General features: G+C 40.9%; 1 protein-coding gene across 7 annotated transcripts in view; it reads left to right on the top strand.

Moving 5' to 3' along the window:
* erc2 (ELKS/RAB6-interacting/CAST family member 2) overlaps positions 1 to 15,711 on the top strand; it is a 45,289-nt gene extending 29,578 nt beyond the window's left edge. For 3 of the 7 annotated variants that reach the window (XM_085456810.1, XM_085456806.1, XM_085456804.1), the window contains 13 exons: positions 347 to 514; positions 1,345 to 1,482; positions 3,207 to 3,347; positions 3,598 to 3,738; positions 5,259 to 5,294; positions 7,535 to 7,737; positions 11,448 to 11,459; positions 11,817 to 11,940; positions 12,035 to 12,195; positions 13,241 to 13,388; positions 14,181 to 14,807; positions 15,443 to 15,510; positions 15,648 to 15,711. In XM_085456810.1, the coding sequence (XP_085312936.1) occupies positions 347 to 514; positions 1,345 to 1,482; positions 3,207 to 3,347; positions 3,598 to 3,738; positions 5,259 to 5,294; positions 7,535 to 7,737; positions 11,448 to 11,459; positions 11,817 to 11,940; positions 12,035 to 12,195; positions 13,241 to 13,388; positions 14,181 to 14,807; positions 15,443 to 15,469 (1,926 nt within the window). In that variant the 3' untranslated portion in view covers positions 15,470 to 15,510; positions 15,648 to 15,711. Of the gene's footprint in view, positions 1 to 346; positions 515 to 1,344; positions 1,483 to 3,206; positions 3,348 to 3,597; positions 3,739 to 5,258; positions 5,295 to 7,534; positions 7,738 to 9,418; positions 9,542 to 11,447; positions 11,460 to 11,816; positions 11,941 to 12,034; positions 12,196 to 13,240; positions 13,389 to 14,180; positions 14,808 to 15,442; positions 15,511 to 15,647 lie in introns of all 7 variants that reach the window. The other 4 variants (XM_085456808.1, XM_085456807.1, XM_085456811.1 and 1 more) reach the window with 3 other exon arrangements.
* The last annotated feature ends 1,411 nt before the right edge of the window (positions 15,712 to 17,122 follow it).

The raw sequence follows: 17,122 nt of genomic DNA, 5'->3' as shown, positions 1-17,122 counted from the left end.
GGCTCGCCCTGGGCCCGAGGCTTATTACAGCAAATCATATCAGCAGAGTGTTTGCTTTGAAAGCTTTGGTAGTAAGTGAAGTGCAACCTAGGTCACTACCAATGAAAAACTGTTGCCCAGTGTACTGTCACAGCTCATAGACCAGAAAACATCACAGATCTGCAGTAATAAATAAATAACTGTGGTGAATTATTAAAATACTTCCCTAATAAATACTCATCCAGCACCTTTTTTACTTTAGGGTTACTATAAGTTATTAAATCAAAGTGCTTTTAACTATAATGGTACACTTGGGATAATTAGTCCACTTTGTGTGCTTCCTCTGACATGTATTAATGTGCTTTAGGTTGACGCTTTACGTCTACGTCTGGAGGAGAAAGAGTCCTTCTTGAACAAGAAAACCAAGCAGCTGCAGGACCTGACGGAGGAGAAGGGTACTCTCGCCGGAGAAATCAGGGACATGAAGGACATGCTTGAGGTCAAAGAAAGAAAGATTAATGTCCTGCAGAAAAAGGTGAGAATGGAAGGAAAGAAGACCTCACCATGTAGAAACATTAGGGAGGAAATACACTTTAGCCACAATTTTGGCTTGTCCACATTACTCTGCTTTTGAGTTATTGTTTATTTTTTTGTCTACAACACACTGTATTGTGGAGGCATGTCTAATTACTCCAGATTTAGTCACAAATTTGAAATGAACAGCGACTGTGTGGGTTGTTTTGTCACATTTCCGTGTCCTGGACTAAACCAGTCGCTCTGTGGAAATATAAAGCTGGGAGGTTACTCTGTCCATGAAGTGTGAGAGAGTCTCATGCTCTCAGGGGAAAATGCCCACAGAAAGACAAGCAAGAAGATATTTCTGCCTCACTGGCTCTCATTTGTGTGTGCTATAAATACTCACAGAGTGTTACTCCATATCGCACCCAGACCTGCTCTCCCGTTTTGTTTTTCTTCTCTTGTGTCTGATCACACACCCCCCTCTCTCTCTCTCTCTCTCTCTCTCTCATCTTTGCACTTTTATCTGTTTCATCATTTTTATTAATTATGAATCATTGTTTTCTCCTGTCTTATCATAAATAAAATACCTTAATTCAGTCCTGCACTGCTCAGATAGCAGTTTGGTTTAAATTCAGGTTTACATTAAGTTCTGCTTTTCAAAACTTAAAGGTCTTATAGTTTTTGATGTATTTCTTCTCACATTGTACATTGTTGCTTATGTAGTGTGTTAAGCTTCAGAGACTTAAAAAATGGCAGATATACCGACTTTAAATGTTGCGCTGGTTTGGAGATCGTGCTTTTTATTGTGTGTTTTGCTCCTTGTTTTTTCTTATTTTTCTGAGTCAGATTGAGAACCTGCAGGAGCAGCTGCGGGACAAAGACAAGCAGCTGGGGAACCTCAAGGACAGGGTCAAGTCTCTGCAGACCGACTCCAGTAACACAGACACTGCCCTGGCCACCCTGGAAGAGGCGCTGTCAGAGAAGGTAGATCACGCCACCCTTATACCACAGAACCCGTAACACTGTCTGAACTGTGACACTTTATCTGTTTGTAGTTACTATCATATCATCAAAAGGATGTATATACTGGAAGGAATTCCAGGTGACTTTTTCAGACAATCATTCATTCAAAATCCAGGATGTGAATGACCTCTTTTTTTCTTGTATGCTCTCAAGAAGACCACAAGGACCAAACATTAGCGTCATTATCGACAAGAAATTGAGATTAGCAAACTTTTTTCCTGACGTTTTATATCTCTGTTAGGTCGCAGTAACACGGTCCTAAGCAAACTTGTATTCCCTGACCGACTGGTAAATGGTTGCTGGCTGTCGCTAAGTGATACTGATCACAAAGAGGATGCTGCACCAAAAACCTCCTTGTGGTTGTTTTGGTCACTAGCAGATTGGCACATTGCCAGCGTTTGTATGGGTGGCTCCAACTTGTCTGCAACATTTTCTCTCTGGGCTCTAGTGAAACTTGAACACACTGCAAGTGCCACACAGAGTAGAAAAGGAGCATGTTCGCCATCAGTTCAATTAAATTCAGTTCGATTCAATTTTATTTATATAGTGCCAATTCAACAACAATCACCTCAAAGTGCTTTATATTGTACGCTAATATTAGAGAGAAGCTATCTGCTGTGACTGGGGGTGAGGAAAAAGAGAAGATAAATGCACATTTATTTATTTAATTTAGTAAAAGTTACACTCTTTAAAGAGAATAATGTAAGCTTCGGTGTTGTCATAGATACTTGAACTTTAGAGTTCCTCATAAGGGGAATTTAAAGAGACACAAACAGAAATGCTTCCTCTTATTTCCAGACTTCATATTAAGCTTAGTCAGCTGGTAGCTGGTGAAATTCCCACATATGTTAAACCTTTCCTCTAAATGAACCATGTTAGTAAAAATTCTTGTTTTCTGTTTCTTCTTCTTCTTTTTTTAAACAACTACAAGTTGCGTCTAGTTGCTGTGGAGTGATTGTACAGAACTTCTGAAATTGTGACGAGATCAGATTTGTACTTGTGCAGAAAGAAGTGTGAATAGTATAAAATATTAAAACATTTATTATTACATTCTGTTATTACATTCCTTGATATCAAAGAAGAGAGATGAAGGCACATGTCGCAGCAGGGCGACTGTGCCCTTCTCTGCACTAAGGCTGTTTGTGAAGCCCATCATGGTGCTTTAAAAAGCTCCATCGGGTTTGACTTTTCTTAATCCTCCTAAAAATCGTGGAACCTCACCAAATATCAGTAGTAACTCTATTACAGTTCATAGATTTATGTATAATTGAGGAAATAGCTGATGTAATCCTCTAGCTGCATTAGATATCATTATTTCTTTCCTGCACTAGTGTTTTATTCAATTTTTAGGTAACCAGATTTTGATGATTACATCTTTACTTATAAAAACATACAAGGAAAAAATAACAAAGTAGCACTGGGGTAAAATTCCAGGCACGGCATCTAGCTTGATTCAGCATTTTAGCTTAATTTTAGTCTAATTTCTTAATAACTGTATTTTTCATGTGTGATATTAATTTCACATAACTAGAGACATTTGTTTTTTAAAAGGAATGAACTGATACAAATCTCTGATTTGTGCTGGAACAATCTTAAATGAACATCTCAGCAGTTTAATGTTTATATAGACTCTTAACCGTTCAGTCATATGAAGAGTTTTAATTCTTTGTGCTTCTGTGTGTTAGGAGAGGATTATTGAGCGTTTGAAGGACCAAAGGGAGAGAGAAGACAGAGAACGACTGGAAGAAGTGGAATCATATAAGAAAGAGAACAAGGAATTGAAGGAGAAGGTGAACAGCCTGCAGATAGAACTAACAGAAAAGGAGGTCAGTGAGCAAAGAGATTTTCTCTATAAGGCTACAGGGCTGTGTACACATGACTGTGTCCTTCTCTTTGCTGCAGAGCATGCACCTTTTTTATGCACAGCAAATATTGAAACACTATCTTTCAGTAGGGCTTTAGGTGCCATTTAAGCAGTCGCCTCAGGTGCTGTAACTTTGTTGCACATGCTGGCACTCTGCTGGCCTGCCTGGTTTGAAGCGCTGCTAACCGTCTGTCCTGACTACTCACCTGCAGTCCAGTCTCATCGATCTGAAAGAACACGCATCATCCCTGGCATCCTCTGGCCTCAAGAAGGATTCAAAGCTCAAGTCACTGGAGATTGCAATTGAGCAGAAAAAAGAGGAATGTAGTAAGTTGGAGACACAGTTACAGAAGGTAGGTGTGCATCTCTCACCACCGAATCACCTCGCACACTATAATGCAAAATTTTCATTTAGATTTTAAGAGACGAGCAATTCACAGTTTTTAACCTGTAGAGAATTTTTCAGCAGGTTGTTTTGAAAGAAGTAATTACAGATTATGGTTCCCACAGCCATCTATATTAAAAGACGGCTTATCTAATGCTCATTTTTACACAGTTACTTTTTGCAGCCAATCCTAATTATCCAGTTTTTTTGGTTTTAAAGATCTGTTGTGCTTCAGTTAGAGGGAAATCAAGTAAAGGTGGAAAAGTCGGAAATCCTGAATTGGGGTCAAACAGTGTAGTAAAGCTAGCATTACACCACACAGACTCATACAAGTTTGCACGTGTTGGGAAAACGACACCGCAGCAAGTTTCATGTTGGAGCTGCTGCTAAGCTTTTGATTGTACTATTCAATCTCTATATAAAGTTAAGCAATTTCATGTGCTCAGGAAACCTGTGTTTAACAGCTCGACAGCAGCCATGTTCTGGACTTTAACACTGGTTAACACTGTTTTGCTATCAGTGATCCACTGTGAAGAAAGAACTTAAAAATGAGCCTAATGCTACTCTTACTGAAGGTCATATATAAATGATGACTTTCCGCTGATGATTTCAGAAATGTCTGGATGAAAGCTGACCATTTTAGCAGTCAGTACGGCAACATTTTCTATGGATGTCTCTTTGTCTGAATTGCAGAGAGCTTCTGTACTCTGAATGAAGACTGCAGCAATGTCTCTCTTTAATTGCACTGAATTGTAGATAAGAAGCCAGAGCTGAGTGTCCACTGCGAAGAAAGGAATGAGCTCATTGTGAATTCAGGGACCACTTTAGTGGAGACTGTTAAGCAGTTACAGACATAAGAAAAAAAGGCTACTTTCCTTTTGTAGAAATGATTGGCCAAATTAACGTGCAGTGTATTTTCTCTGTTCATATTTTCCTGCTGGTCTGATCTTGGCCTGTGTCATTGAGGGAAGATTAAGTATGATCACAGATTATTTAGTGAAGACAGCTCTGTCCCATTTAAAAATTCAAGTAGCAGTAAAGAAACAAGAATACCGAGGTCTCACTTCTGAGAACATGTTATCCTTCATTAGGCTGTTTCTTTGGACCTGAACAAGAAATGTGAACAGACCTTATATAAAGCACACTTCATTAGGCTAATGGCTGCCATCGTGCTTTGTCTCCTGTAACAGGCAGCCATGCTTTTTAAGGGTGTTGCAAGTAGCAGGCAGTCATTAAATATCCCTCTTTGCCTTCTTCTTCTCCTTCTTGAGACTATCGCTGTATCATCTCTTCCTCTGTGTTTGTCTCTGTTGTGTTGCCGTTAGCCTAACAACATGTGTACTATGTTACTTATCTGTCAAACATGTATTGTACCATGTCTGATCCTGCTGTTCTCTCTTTGGCTCAAACTCAATCCTGACATTTACTCTCCCGGGACTCCCCCGTCTCCCTCCTGTTCCTTCCTCAAACCCTCTGTTTGCAATGTAGCAAGCTGAGCAGCTATTCAGTCACATGAACACTCCTGTAAGTCCCTCTCCTGAGCTCTCTGAGGCACATATTGAAAGCATGAGGACACTGATAACTTCCTTGAAATATGCTAGATGGTGATCGTGCCAAACCCCAGCACAGGTCCTGCTTTCACCCACCCAGGATGCATGTTGTTCATTGCACTGTACTGATATAATGAGCTGCAGTCAGAGTCCTGTGCACTGTGCTCATCCTGTAACTGTTTGTGATATGTGGTGAAACTGGTGCTGCATATATGTAGAACCGAAGGCTTACTTAGTCTGCTGGAACGTGCTCAATATAGATTCTTCTGCCATTTTATTAAGTATATGTAGCTCAAACTAAAACAACAATCTTGCAATAAATTCTGTCTTTATGAGGGTTAATTTTATACAGCTGTTTATTGCCCTTTGTTGTAATTACATTTTACATGTAAAAGTCTTCCTATGATTTAGTATAGCCTCATTACACTGTGTCATGTAAGGACACACCTGGGATTAATTGCAGGACTGTTAGACTGCATTAGCTTTAACTATGTGTGAAGTTGTTGTTGTTTTTTTAAGTTTTGGCTTTGTAGATAGTTTTTTCGGTGGTTATACTTAATAAACTGTCATATTCTTCCACAGCACAAAAAAAACATTTAAATGTAACAAATTTTACATTTATGTAAAATTTTGTATCTATAGCTAAATTTAATGGTAATGTTTTTAGTCACTAAGGCCTCATCTGGGAAGTTGTGTGGCAACAGGAACCCATACATTCACTGAATTGTACAGGTTACACTGACCTCAAATGCAGCACACGTGTGTTTTGTCATAGAAGCTCATGTGGGGAATATGACAAATTAATAGTAAACTTTTCATTGGACTTTCAGAGACTTTATGCAATTGAAGTCACAGGACATGGCATTCAAGTTTCCTCATATTTGGTGCACTTATAACCAGTGAAAAAAATTAAAAGAGGCAAACAGAGTGAACAAACCTTTCTTTAATACATATTTGTCATTGAATTATGTCTAAATATTACATTTTTAGCACAGCATTTCAGTTCAGTGTGTTTTAGCATCTCTGTGAAAATCCTCAAAAAATATCAAACTATTTGACAGTGAATTATAATATTGACATCCCCCCAACTTGATCCACTTTTGTGTATTTTGTGAATCTTGGCAATTTCAGAGGTTCTTAAACAAATGTTATAGATAAGGAAAACAGAATAAAAACACAGAATGCATTCAAATAAATAAAGTAATTGAACTGCAAAATCCTCAAATCATCAAGTGCTTCCTTCCTATAGCCTCCTATAAATGCTCTTCTGTAGTATACTGTTCATTGCAATATTTGCAGGGGCCATATGGAGGGCAATTTGTTGTCCAATAACTGTCTGTTGTAGTTATTTTTCATAAATTTCAACTAGGATTATTGGGTCTTAAATAAAATTATGTATATCTCCTCTAAGCTAAACTCTAGCATCGTTCCTCATGCATAAAATATGACAGTTAGAACAGATTTACTTGGTCACCCTTGCTTCTCTTTCTTCATTCTTTGGACTGACAATTGCAAAGACTGTGCAGCTTCGTTGGGTTTGCATGACTTGGTCGACCTTTGTGCATGTTGTCAGTATCAGTGTTGCCACGCTTCTCTTTTGTCTCAGTGTGGTGCTGTTAGCGAAGGTATCGGCCGTGGTTGAAGATCACTGCAGTGTTTTGGTGGATGGCTCTGTGTAACTCTGCGATATGTGTTAACATATGTGGCTGTGTATTGTCCAGGGTGCTGTGTACCACTGTAGTGGAGAGATGTCCTTGCTGTCCAAAAACTAGACCTCTGATTTTGATAGCCAGTGAATCAATTTAGTGCTTAACTATAATGATTTGTTATTATTGTCACAGACATACAAAACTCTCACAGACTATCCTGAAGTCCTGTATTCTACTCCATGTGCATGAAGTGAGTCTCAATGGACCATTTAATTGGAGCTAAATAATAGCTTTGTTAAAACTAATGAGCCAGTACCAGTAATGATGCCCTCATCCACAACATTTGCCTCGGCTTTATTCATTTGAAAGTACAGGGACACTGCAAGAGACGTAGATAATATAAGTCACTGATGGACTACAGTGTACTGTATGTATCTCTCTTTCATTGACAGTAAAACGTTCTGCGCTTCACACTTTTGTTGATACTGGGTTGTTATTTTTGTTAACTGTGTGTCTTTGGGCGTGTACATGTTTGTATTTGTCTTTTCTTGGCATGTTGATGCAGAAAGCCCATGAAGTGGAGCAGCAGTCGGGCTCCAGAGGGAACCCAGAGTATGTGGACCGGGTGAAACTGCTGGAAAAGGAGGTGAGCTACTACAAGGATGAAGCTAATAAGGCTCAGACAGAGGTGGAGAGACTGCTGGACATCCTGCGAGAGGTGGAAACCGAAAAGAATGATAAGGACAAGAAAATTGCTGAGTTGGAAAGGTAACTAATTCTGACTGCATATTAGCCTGCACTGCTTTAATGCTTCCCTTTTAACAAACACTCTGTTTTCTATGACCATTGTTACATCTATGAAGATAAAAATTAGCATACCTGCCTGCAATTTTAGCAAACCTCTTAGGTAATTTAACATGTTTGCCTGAAAATGCCTGATACATCCATTCTTTGTTTATTTTTTAGCTCTCTACTTAGCTTCAATATATTTATATACAATATAAATATAGGGAATATAAAAACACAAAAAATGGGAGAAAACAAGTAAAGAAAAGGAAAAACAAACTTATCAATACATACATACGGTGTGTTTATTTCATGTATGATCATAGACTGTATATAGAAAAGATGGATGTAGCAGGTTTAGGACACTAATAAAGGTGTTTCTTAAATCACCATTCTTTCTGTTGGCCAATTCAAAAAGAAATCCATTTGTAAAGGACTGCATGAGAAAAGGGCCTCATGAAAATGACATTTTCTTTATGAGTTTATTGTCTGTTTTATTAGTTTTAGCTCATATAAGATACAACATGAGATAAATTTTGTAAATTAGCGTCCCAAATAGAGAACAGGTCTGCTGGAAGTAAAATTATACGTGAAAAGTGGAAGTCCCCCTTTATGTTACTAAAAAAGAAAAGAGAAAAAAATGGCCAAGGCCAAAATGCTCAAAACGTTGTGTATGATACAAAAAATAAATATTTTTCTGTGGCTTGTTTCACATCATAACAAGTAACCCGGCATAAAGAGATGGTTTTAAATCTGCTACTCTCTATATCGCAAACAAAACCCCATTTATCTTCAGATAAATCAGTTTATTTTGTAATTTAGGTTACCCAACTCTCTAATGGTATTACCATAAGCAATACAGTGTGCCACTGTTTGTGCTGAGTAGCTCTGAGCAGTCTATTCTTGATCTGGATGCATCTGTTTGTCAGCTTTACAGTTCTCTGTGTTCGGTGTATGCTGGGCAAATGTCCATGTGGCTCTGTGCACATTTTCATAGTGTTTCCATGTTATGTTCAGTTGTGATGTTCTCATACTGCACTGCACTCGATGGTATTGGATAATGTGCTCTGTACACACAGTTTTGATTTACACGTTTAGGTTTTGTTTATAAATATCAGCAATGCTCCACTCAGCCACTTCTCTTTCGGAAGAGGTCATCTGAGTCCAGTTAATGGAGTGCAGAAATAAAGCAGGTGGCCTCTCTGGTTCTCTCCTGGGAGCAGTACTGCAAGTTTATTTGCACTTTGGTTTGTCTAATGAAGGAGATCATCGTCCTTTACCTGGACAGGATTCAGACGGATGAGACTAACATAGGGATTGGTTGATCTGCATGAGGACCACACAGCCCTTCTCCCCTGCCACTGCTTAGTGTTAAAGACACTTATATACTCCCTTCTCAGATCATTATAGGATTAATGTCGTGATACTTTGTTAGTGGTGTTTGATTAATTGCGTCTTCTTGTCCTTTTTTTTGCCATCTTTACCCACTTTTCTCCGTCCCATTTCCCTCTCTCTCTTCTGTACCATGCTCACCTGCCCCTCTCTTTACCCCTGGCCATGAATCAACTTTCAACCTACTTCTCTTCTGTTCTGAAATCTGATTCTGATTTTTCAAAATCTTTTCTTCATCTCCCTTGCAAATCTTTCTCTGTTTTGACACCAGCCCCCCTCCCCCCGCCCCCCGCCCCACCCCTCGTCCCGGTGGCAGAGCTCCCCCTGACCCGCTCCCTTCTGTGTCCACTGCTCCCCAGCAGATAGGGGGCATGGTGTGGGATTTCCTGGGAAAGTGAGTGCTCTGCCCTGGCACTTAAGGCTTGGCTGCGTGGTTAAAGTCTCCGACTGCGACTGCCGCAACTGCATCTGGTTTCACCTGTGTACCTGGGTCTGCCTGCTGTTTGAAGGATTCAAAAATCTTTGTATCAGAGTTACACAGTCTGTTTTTAGTCCGTGGTGCCATTATTTTATTCGCGTACATGATACAAAGATCCCTGGATTCATTTTGATTTCATTTCTTTAGAATGTTTTTGCTTTCTAGTCTGCATCTGTGTCCGTGACTGCTTTTTGATCATTTAAGGAGCTTTTCTACGCGTGTGTGTGTGTGTGTGTGTGCACGTGTGCATGTATACACGTGTAAGGGAGAAGGAGTTTGTGTTGCATGTTTATTTTGGGGGCAGCAGTCATCATTAAAACTCATTTATCTGTGCACTGATGATGTAAAGTGGGAAAAAAGTCCACAAATATTTTGCTGCATGAGCAATCACAGCAAATTAAACAGCCATGTGAAATTTTAAGCAAATATGAAGTTCAAACCTTAAAGATCAAGGGTTGTACTTCATATAAATGCAAATCATCAGGTCATAATGTTGTGAATATATGTCCAGATAGGCATATATTGCTTGCCATTTATTTGCACCACATGCTGCACTCATTTTTTACTGTTTTGGCGTGTTTCTGTGGTGATGCTTGGTAAAGTCACACAGTAAATTCAGTAGTGTTGCAGCAAACTGTCAATATAAAAATTGCAGTTTTATAAGCAAATGTTTTGTAATTTGTAACCCTAACTAAAAACGCATTGTATATACTGTAAATGTTTTAATACTAATAATACTGCAAATAATGCACGCATCAGCACCTTTATCTATAGAACTTGGTGTGATTTACCCACTTGCTTTGACTTCTTTACTTTTTTTACATTTTATTTGAACTTGCTATACTTCCTTGTGTTCTTGTGGAAATAGCTTCCTGCTAACACACTTTAAGACACACAAATATACACCCTTTTGTGTCTTTTTGTGGCGTTGGTTGTTTGTAGTAGCTTATTGTATAAGTGTCTGCCCTCAGCTAATGTTTGCTGTTGCCACGAGCACGCTTCCCCTTCTCATTCCAGCCACCCATCTGCTCGCCTCACCCCAAGTCACCCTCTGTGACCCAGCCACCCTTGCACCCTCATATCCCATTAACACCACCTAACAGACCCTATTTTCTAGTGCCCCCTTCTTCCTGCTTTCCATCCCAACCTGCCCCCACGTGCCCTGCCTAGCTTGCTCTACGAGATACTAAAGGAAAAGATCAGCCCTAGTGGCCTGCATGAATAGAGCTGCTGTGCTCCACGTCTACACGCGCTCAGTGTGGGGTGCTGTAGTAGGTAGGGTCTGGACTGAGCCCTCAGTCCTGAAGTGTGTCAGTTCAGTCAGGTCTTTTCTGTCTGAACAACCCTGCATCCATAACTGATTCTCCCACTAGCTCCCTTCTTGCCCACTTGATCAAACCACCGTTGGCTTCCTCTCCTTTTGCTCGACTCTCCAACCTGTCCTCTCCTCTTATTTTTGCCCGGCTAACTTTTGCCTGACTAAATGCATGTCTGCCACTTCCAGGCTTGGCAGAAGATGCACATGGGCCCTTGTTTTCAGAGAAGGTGCATCCTGCATTAGCTGTGTCAGGCTGCAGAGCAGTGACTGCCACAGGCGTGTTTGTAATTTTCCATGTTGTTGGATGAGCAATGAACACAGCGTGATCTCCTCTGGGTTCACTGTACTTTTTTCTTGTGATTGTTTCTTTATGTTCTGGTTCTAATGTGTCTGTTTTGTTTGTTTTTTACTTTCCTGTGTGTTCTCTTATTTCCTGCTTCCAATGTCTACTTCACTCGTTCCATCAACCCCTTGTCTTCTGCCTTTTCCTTTCCCCATCTGCAGTCTAGCTCCCAGGTAAGTAATGACCCTGCTCCCATTACATCCCCATTTCTTCCTAACTCCATCCTAACACTGGTGCTTAAACCTGTGATTTATCTCAGCAATGCAATTAACATGAAGCTATCGCTACATCTGTGATGCTCATGTTTTGTTGTTGTCCTGGTGATCTCATAAGCGGTACTATTTTGAAACTGAATACATTCAAAATGCACTTGACATGATCGCCCATTGCTGTACTGGCTTTGCTTGTTTTGTGTTTCACATTTTTGTTGTGGTTTTGGGTATAAAATGCACCCATTTCATAAGTCTACATATTTTTCATATAACTCTACTGACTTTTAATGGAAATGCACAAATTTTGTGGTTTTGCAGACAAGGGGGTAAAGATCAAGCTAAAAAGGGTTCAAACATCAAACTGGGGCTGCAAGGTGACAAGAAAGGCTTGGGACAGGACCCTCGTAAGGACAGCTCCATAGATGGTGGTCACCACTTGAAGGTGATGTACCCTAATAAAAAAAAAATTACCCCTGATGATACACAGTTTAATAATTACCTAATGAGATATATGTCCTTGTTTTCCCAAACGTCAGTTGGAGGAGCTAATGAACACACTAGAAAGGACGAGGCAAGAGCTGGATGCCACCAAGCAGCGTCTCTCCTCCACACAGCAGTCTTTACAGGAGAGGGACACTCACCTCACCAACATGAGACAAGAACGCAGGAAACAGCTGGAGGAGATCCTTGAAATGAAGTTAGTGTTTTCTGAGATTTGCTGTTAGCAAAAATCAGATTGGCGGTCTACATTTTCAACCTCCTTTTTTAAAAAATGTTCTTGTAATTAAGCCTTGGATTAATTTCTTTTCTCAAAATGTAATCCAGTTCATTTGTTTTTGTCCTTCCCCACCGTCTTTATGAGAAGACAGCCGACATAGCACTGCTAAATTGAAATTTGATTTCATTATCAGAACAAAAAGTAATCTGAAATCCACCACGATGGTCACACTGATATTCAAAACAGTAGCCAATCTACCCAAAATGTCTGTGTAGGTTCTCAGTCATCCAGGTCATTGTAATCTAAGTTTCTTGAAGAGGTTTCACTTCTCATCCAGGAAGCTTCAGTTCTAAGACCAAATGGTGGAGAGTCCCAGTTTTTTTTAAAGGGACAACTCCCACTAGGGAATACCTGGGGCTCTCCACCATTTGGTCTTAGAACTGAAGAAGCTTCTCTGAAGTGAAACCTCTTCAAGAAACTTAAAATAGTCCAATAATTTTTCTTCCCAAGCTCCTTAAATCTACCCAAAAGTCAATATGTGGTGCACATTCACCCTGAGGCCAGATAATGTCCAGAGAAATTGCAGAAAAAAACACAAAATCTCAGACTCTACATGCCTTGGTTAGCTTGTTAAATGTTGAAGTTCATGACAGTTTGGCTTGTATGGGAGAGCCAGAAGAACATGGTAGCACACATCGTAAAAGTGCATCTTAAGAAAAAACTGTCCTGGACAAATGAGATCAATGTGGCGATGTTTGCTAATAATAATTAGCACAAAGTTTGACAAAAACCAAACACAACATATCAGTACAAACACCTCATACCCTGTTAAAGCACAGTGTTGGTGGGGTGATGATTTTGGCTTGTTTTTCAGTCGCAGGGTCTGAGCACCTTGTAATCACTGAGTCGATCATGAGTACCTCTGTATATCAAAGTATTCTAGAGTCAAATGTGAGGCCTTCTATCTGATAGCTAAATCTTTCTGGAGATACTACTGTAGTGTTTTATGTTGTTTTTCTTTCAGACAACAAGCTCTGCTGGCAGCAATTAGTGAGAAAGATGCTAATATTGCACTGCTGGAACTGTCTGCCTCGAATAAAAAGAAGACCCAGGAGGAGGTGCTAGCCCTCAAGAGGGAGCGGGACAAACTGATGCACCAGCTCAAACAACATGTTAGTACTGCAGCATACTTCCAAGGAAATTTCTCTCTGCCGATGCTTGTTGCCAAAATAAAAAATGTAGCTGTACAAGTCAGCTAAACAATTTTCTACAAGGTTATCACTGCATGACCACTTTGCAAGTTCAGAGTCATTTTTCTGCTTTTATTTCTTAAGTCTTTGTTAATTCCAGACTAGTACTAAAATGAAGTGATGTCATTATCATCTCAATTTGCAAATAATTTGTGGCCGTAAACATCAGAGTTGAATAAGAAGTCTGTGCCTCCAAGACTTCAGTTTTGCAGCAGTCTCAAATATTCCGTTTTTTAATTTTTTTTTTATTTTAAGCTAACTCAAATTTTAAAGCGTACAGCTCTAGTATGATTTACACACGTAAAATTCTGGCAGAGGCAATCTGGCCACTTTTCTGTCTCTAGTTTTTGTCTTATGTCACCTTGGAAGCACATAAACTGATCCTTGAACAGTGGATGGTCACCTGGAATCGTACTGTAGTTTAACCACAGACGGTATATAAAGAATGGAGGAAGCCTCTAGGCCTAAAGCCATTGTAAATGTGTCTAAGAGTTATACATTCTTTCTAACTGCCAGTAGGAGGTGAGAGTTGTTGCTCATCTTAATCAGTAGTTTTAAGCCTTATTTAATACAACCTGATTTTTATGTTATGAATTAGGACAGCGACAGTTACTTTGTTACTGACAAGTTGCTGCCATGTACTGCAAGTGTGCAGTCTCCTCACTTCTGCCAACTGCAGAGCGTCATGCACTGACCTCTGCCCTCCTCCTACAGACACAAAGCAGAATGAAGCTGATAGCCGACAACTATGAAGACGAGCAATATCATCCACATGCTCCTCACCACCCCCAGTCTCAGCCCCCACATGCTCCACCTCAGCCCCAGCCCCAGTATTCCCACGCTCCCCACCCTCAACAGACTCCATATCCACACGCCCCGCACCCGCAACATCCGCAACACCAACAGCACCCACAGCACCTGCAACACCCACAGCACCCACAGGCATCCCAGCAACACCCACACCCACAGCAGCCACAGATGCAGTACCCTCACCCTCCTCACCAGCAACATCCTCAGCACCCTCAGCCACCTCCCCAGCACCAACAGCACCCACGCCCTCCACAGCCCCAGCACCCTCACCAACAGCACCCCCAGCATCCTCAGCAGCACCCACATGGGCATCTGCCTCCGCAGCACCCTCACCCTCAGCACCCACACGGACCTCCGCAACAGGGGCCACACCCCCAACATCCACACCCTCAGCACCCCCAGCACCCCCAGCACCCTCAGCATCCCCAACACCCTCACCATGCCCAACATCCACGTCACCCGTCGCCCCACCATCGCGGGGGACCAGCCCGAGGACCCCCGCATGCTGGTCATCGCCCTTCCCCAGACCAGGTAAGATCACACATGTTATCTCTGTTATTAAATGCTATTTACAACATGTTTCAAAGGTCAGCACTGACGTCTTTTTGATATGGAAAAGTAAAAATGTCTTAAAACTCAGTTAATCTAATAACTGTGACCAACAAATGCCACAAGCTACATACTGTACTTGCATGTGACACAGATATCTGTGATAATCTCAGCCATGATGGTTAGAAGTTTGCTTTGACAGACTGTCAAATACACAGTAGCACAGTAGTTGGACAATAGATGCAATGTTAAAATTCTGTTGTAGAGAAATAGTTGTGACATTAAGCGAACAAAGAATTAACCGCTGACATCGCTCCAGTCACCAGATGTTGGTCTCAATAAATAAGACACAGTTTCAGTCCCTCCAGTTCTCAATGCTGCTTTGAATAAATGGTAAATGGTAAATGGCCTGCATTTGTATAGCGCTTTTCTAGTCCATAGGACCCCAAAGCGCTTTACACTACATTCAGTCATCCACCCATTCACACACACATTCACACACTGGCGATAGCAAGCTACATTGTAGCCACAGCTGCCCTGGGGCGCACTGACAGATAAAAGCAACATAACAGCTTCTGCTGCTTTCTTCTCCTCATGCATAACGCTGCCAACGACAGGATGACGAGGAGGGCATTTGGGCATAATCCTTGCTGTGACAACCAAAGCTCTAATGTTGTTTTGAGGGGTGAGAAATATTTAAGACTTTCTTAATTTTACTTCTTTGCCAGCGGAGTCTGTGGTGTTTTGTAAAAATCTCAGCATGTTTGTCAGATTTATATTTTTATCTTTATATATCTTTGTATTTTTTTTTCTCACATTCAGATGATTCAGTCACTACTGGAGGAGCACAGCCATGCCATGATGTTGTAACACTACCCAACTAAATATTTATTACCTCCACTCAATCAGTACCCAGCAACGGGACCTTTTTTTCCCAGGAAGAGGAGGGGGAACTCAGGTGTGCAGGTCATGCATAGAGACTGACAGCTGAGCAGGTATTTCACCCATCTGGACACGCATAGACATGCTGTAGTGAACATTATATTAATTACACTAAAAGAAAAATCTTTCCAAACTGAAACTTCCACTGTCTCCTTCATGTTCTGTTTAAGGTGATGTGGGAGCTCTTCTTGGTGTGAACAGGACAAGACGCACTCCACTTCACACAACATTAGATATTCACAACTGAAATGGAAGGAGAGAGAACGATATGGAGAAAGAGATGTTCTGTGTGTGTCTAATTGTTGCTTGGACATGTGATTAACACGGGAGCACTGTATCAGAGGTTACACCGAGGTCAACTCACCTGTCTGTCACAAGTTCAGGCCAACGGCGCTCTCTTGATCCACCCAGCAGAGATCTCATGACCGTCTGTCAGCCCAGTATTTCTTCCTTCCTCCTTCTTCCTTTGACTGGTTCAAGATCATGGTTGTCTTGCTGACTGTTTCACCTGCCTAACTGACTCCTCTGGCTCTGGTTGGCTCCTCCGCCTGACTCTTGTCATGGTTTTTCAATCCTCACTGCCCTCCTGACTCACCTGGTGACATCTGACCCCTCTGCCTGGCTGTCATGACCTTCGGCGTGTTGTAATCATCAGATTGTTTTGCTGAGCTATATTTTCCCTCCGTGGCACGCAGTGACTTCTTCCTTTCTTTTTCTTTTTTTAACCTTTTTACCTGCCATGTGTTTCTTCAGCATTTCTAAACGTGACGTGGTGTCCCTTTACTAGCATGTTCCACACAGTCCAGATTAAGTGGTTTTAGGGTTTCTTTTGTCATTTCTTGTTGGTAAAACGAAGAGCTTTGATCTGACTGATGACAGGCTTGAGCCTTGCCTGCAACATCAAGAGGTCTCTGTGGCTGTGCAAGCAGGGCCTTCCAGTTCTCTGGCTAGTTTTAGCCTTAAGGCTGTGGCTGCACTGGATTTTATCTTCATCTTACCTCATTTTAATCAAAAGTAGTCAAAAAAAGAAATAAACTATGCAGATGTAAACATAGAGTGAATGCATTCCCATCCTTACTTAAATCAAGTCAAAATGATTTAATTGTCCAATCACAGCAGCCAAGGGAGTGGTCAGAATATATTGATCAGATTATTTAGATTATTTCTGAGACTATGCACCTATGCACCTCCTCTGTGTTGCAGGAATTTTTACTAATGGTGCTTCTGCTGGTGCTCAAACTAAACGGTGTGAGAAGACCTGGTAAAGAGCATCTTTTAGTCCTTTTACAGTAAAGGGACTTGATCCCACAATGGGCTTCATAAACAACTGTAAAGGAGTTCTTTGTACATATGAT

Source organism: Copadichromis virginalis, linkage group LG5 (assembly GCF_057382275.1).
Source record: "Copadichromis virginalis isolate Kocher_CV1m ecotype Utaka linkage group LG5, C_Virginalis_male_GT1.1, whole genome shotgun sequence".
NCBI classification, from domain to species: domain Eukaryota; kingdom Metazoa; phylum Chordata; class Actinopteri; order Cichliformes; family Cichlidae; genus Copadichromis; species Copadichromis virginalis.
The sequence above is the reverse complement of the archived record's forward strand: the minus strand, read 5'-3'. Positions and strand labels throughout refer to the sequence as shown.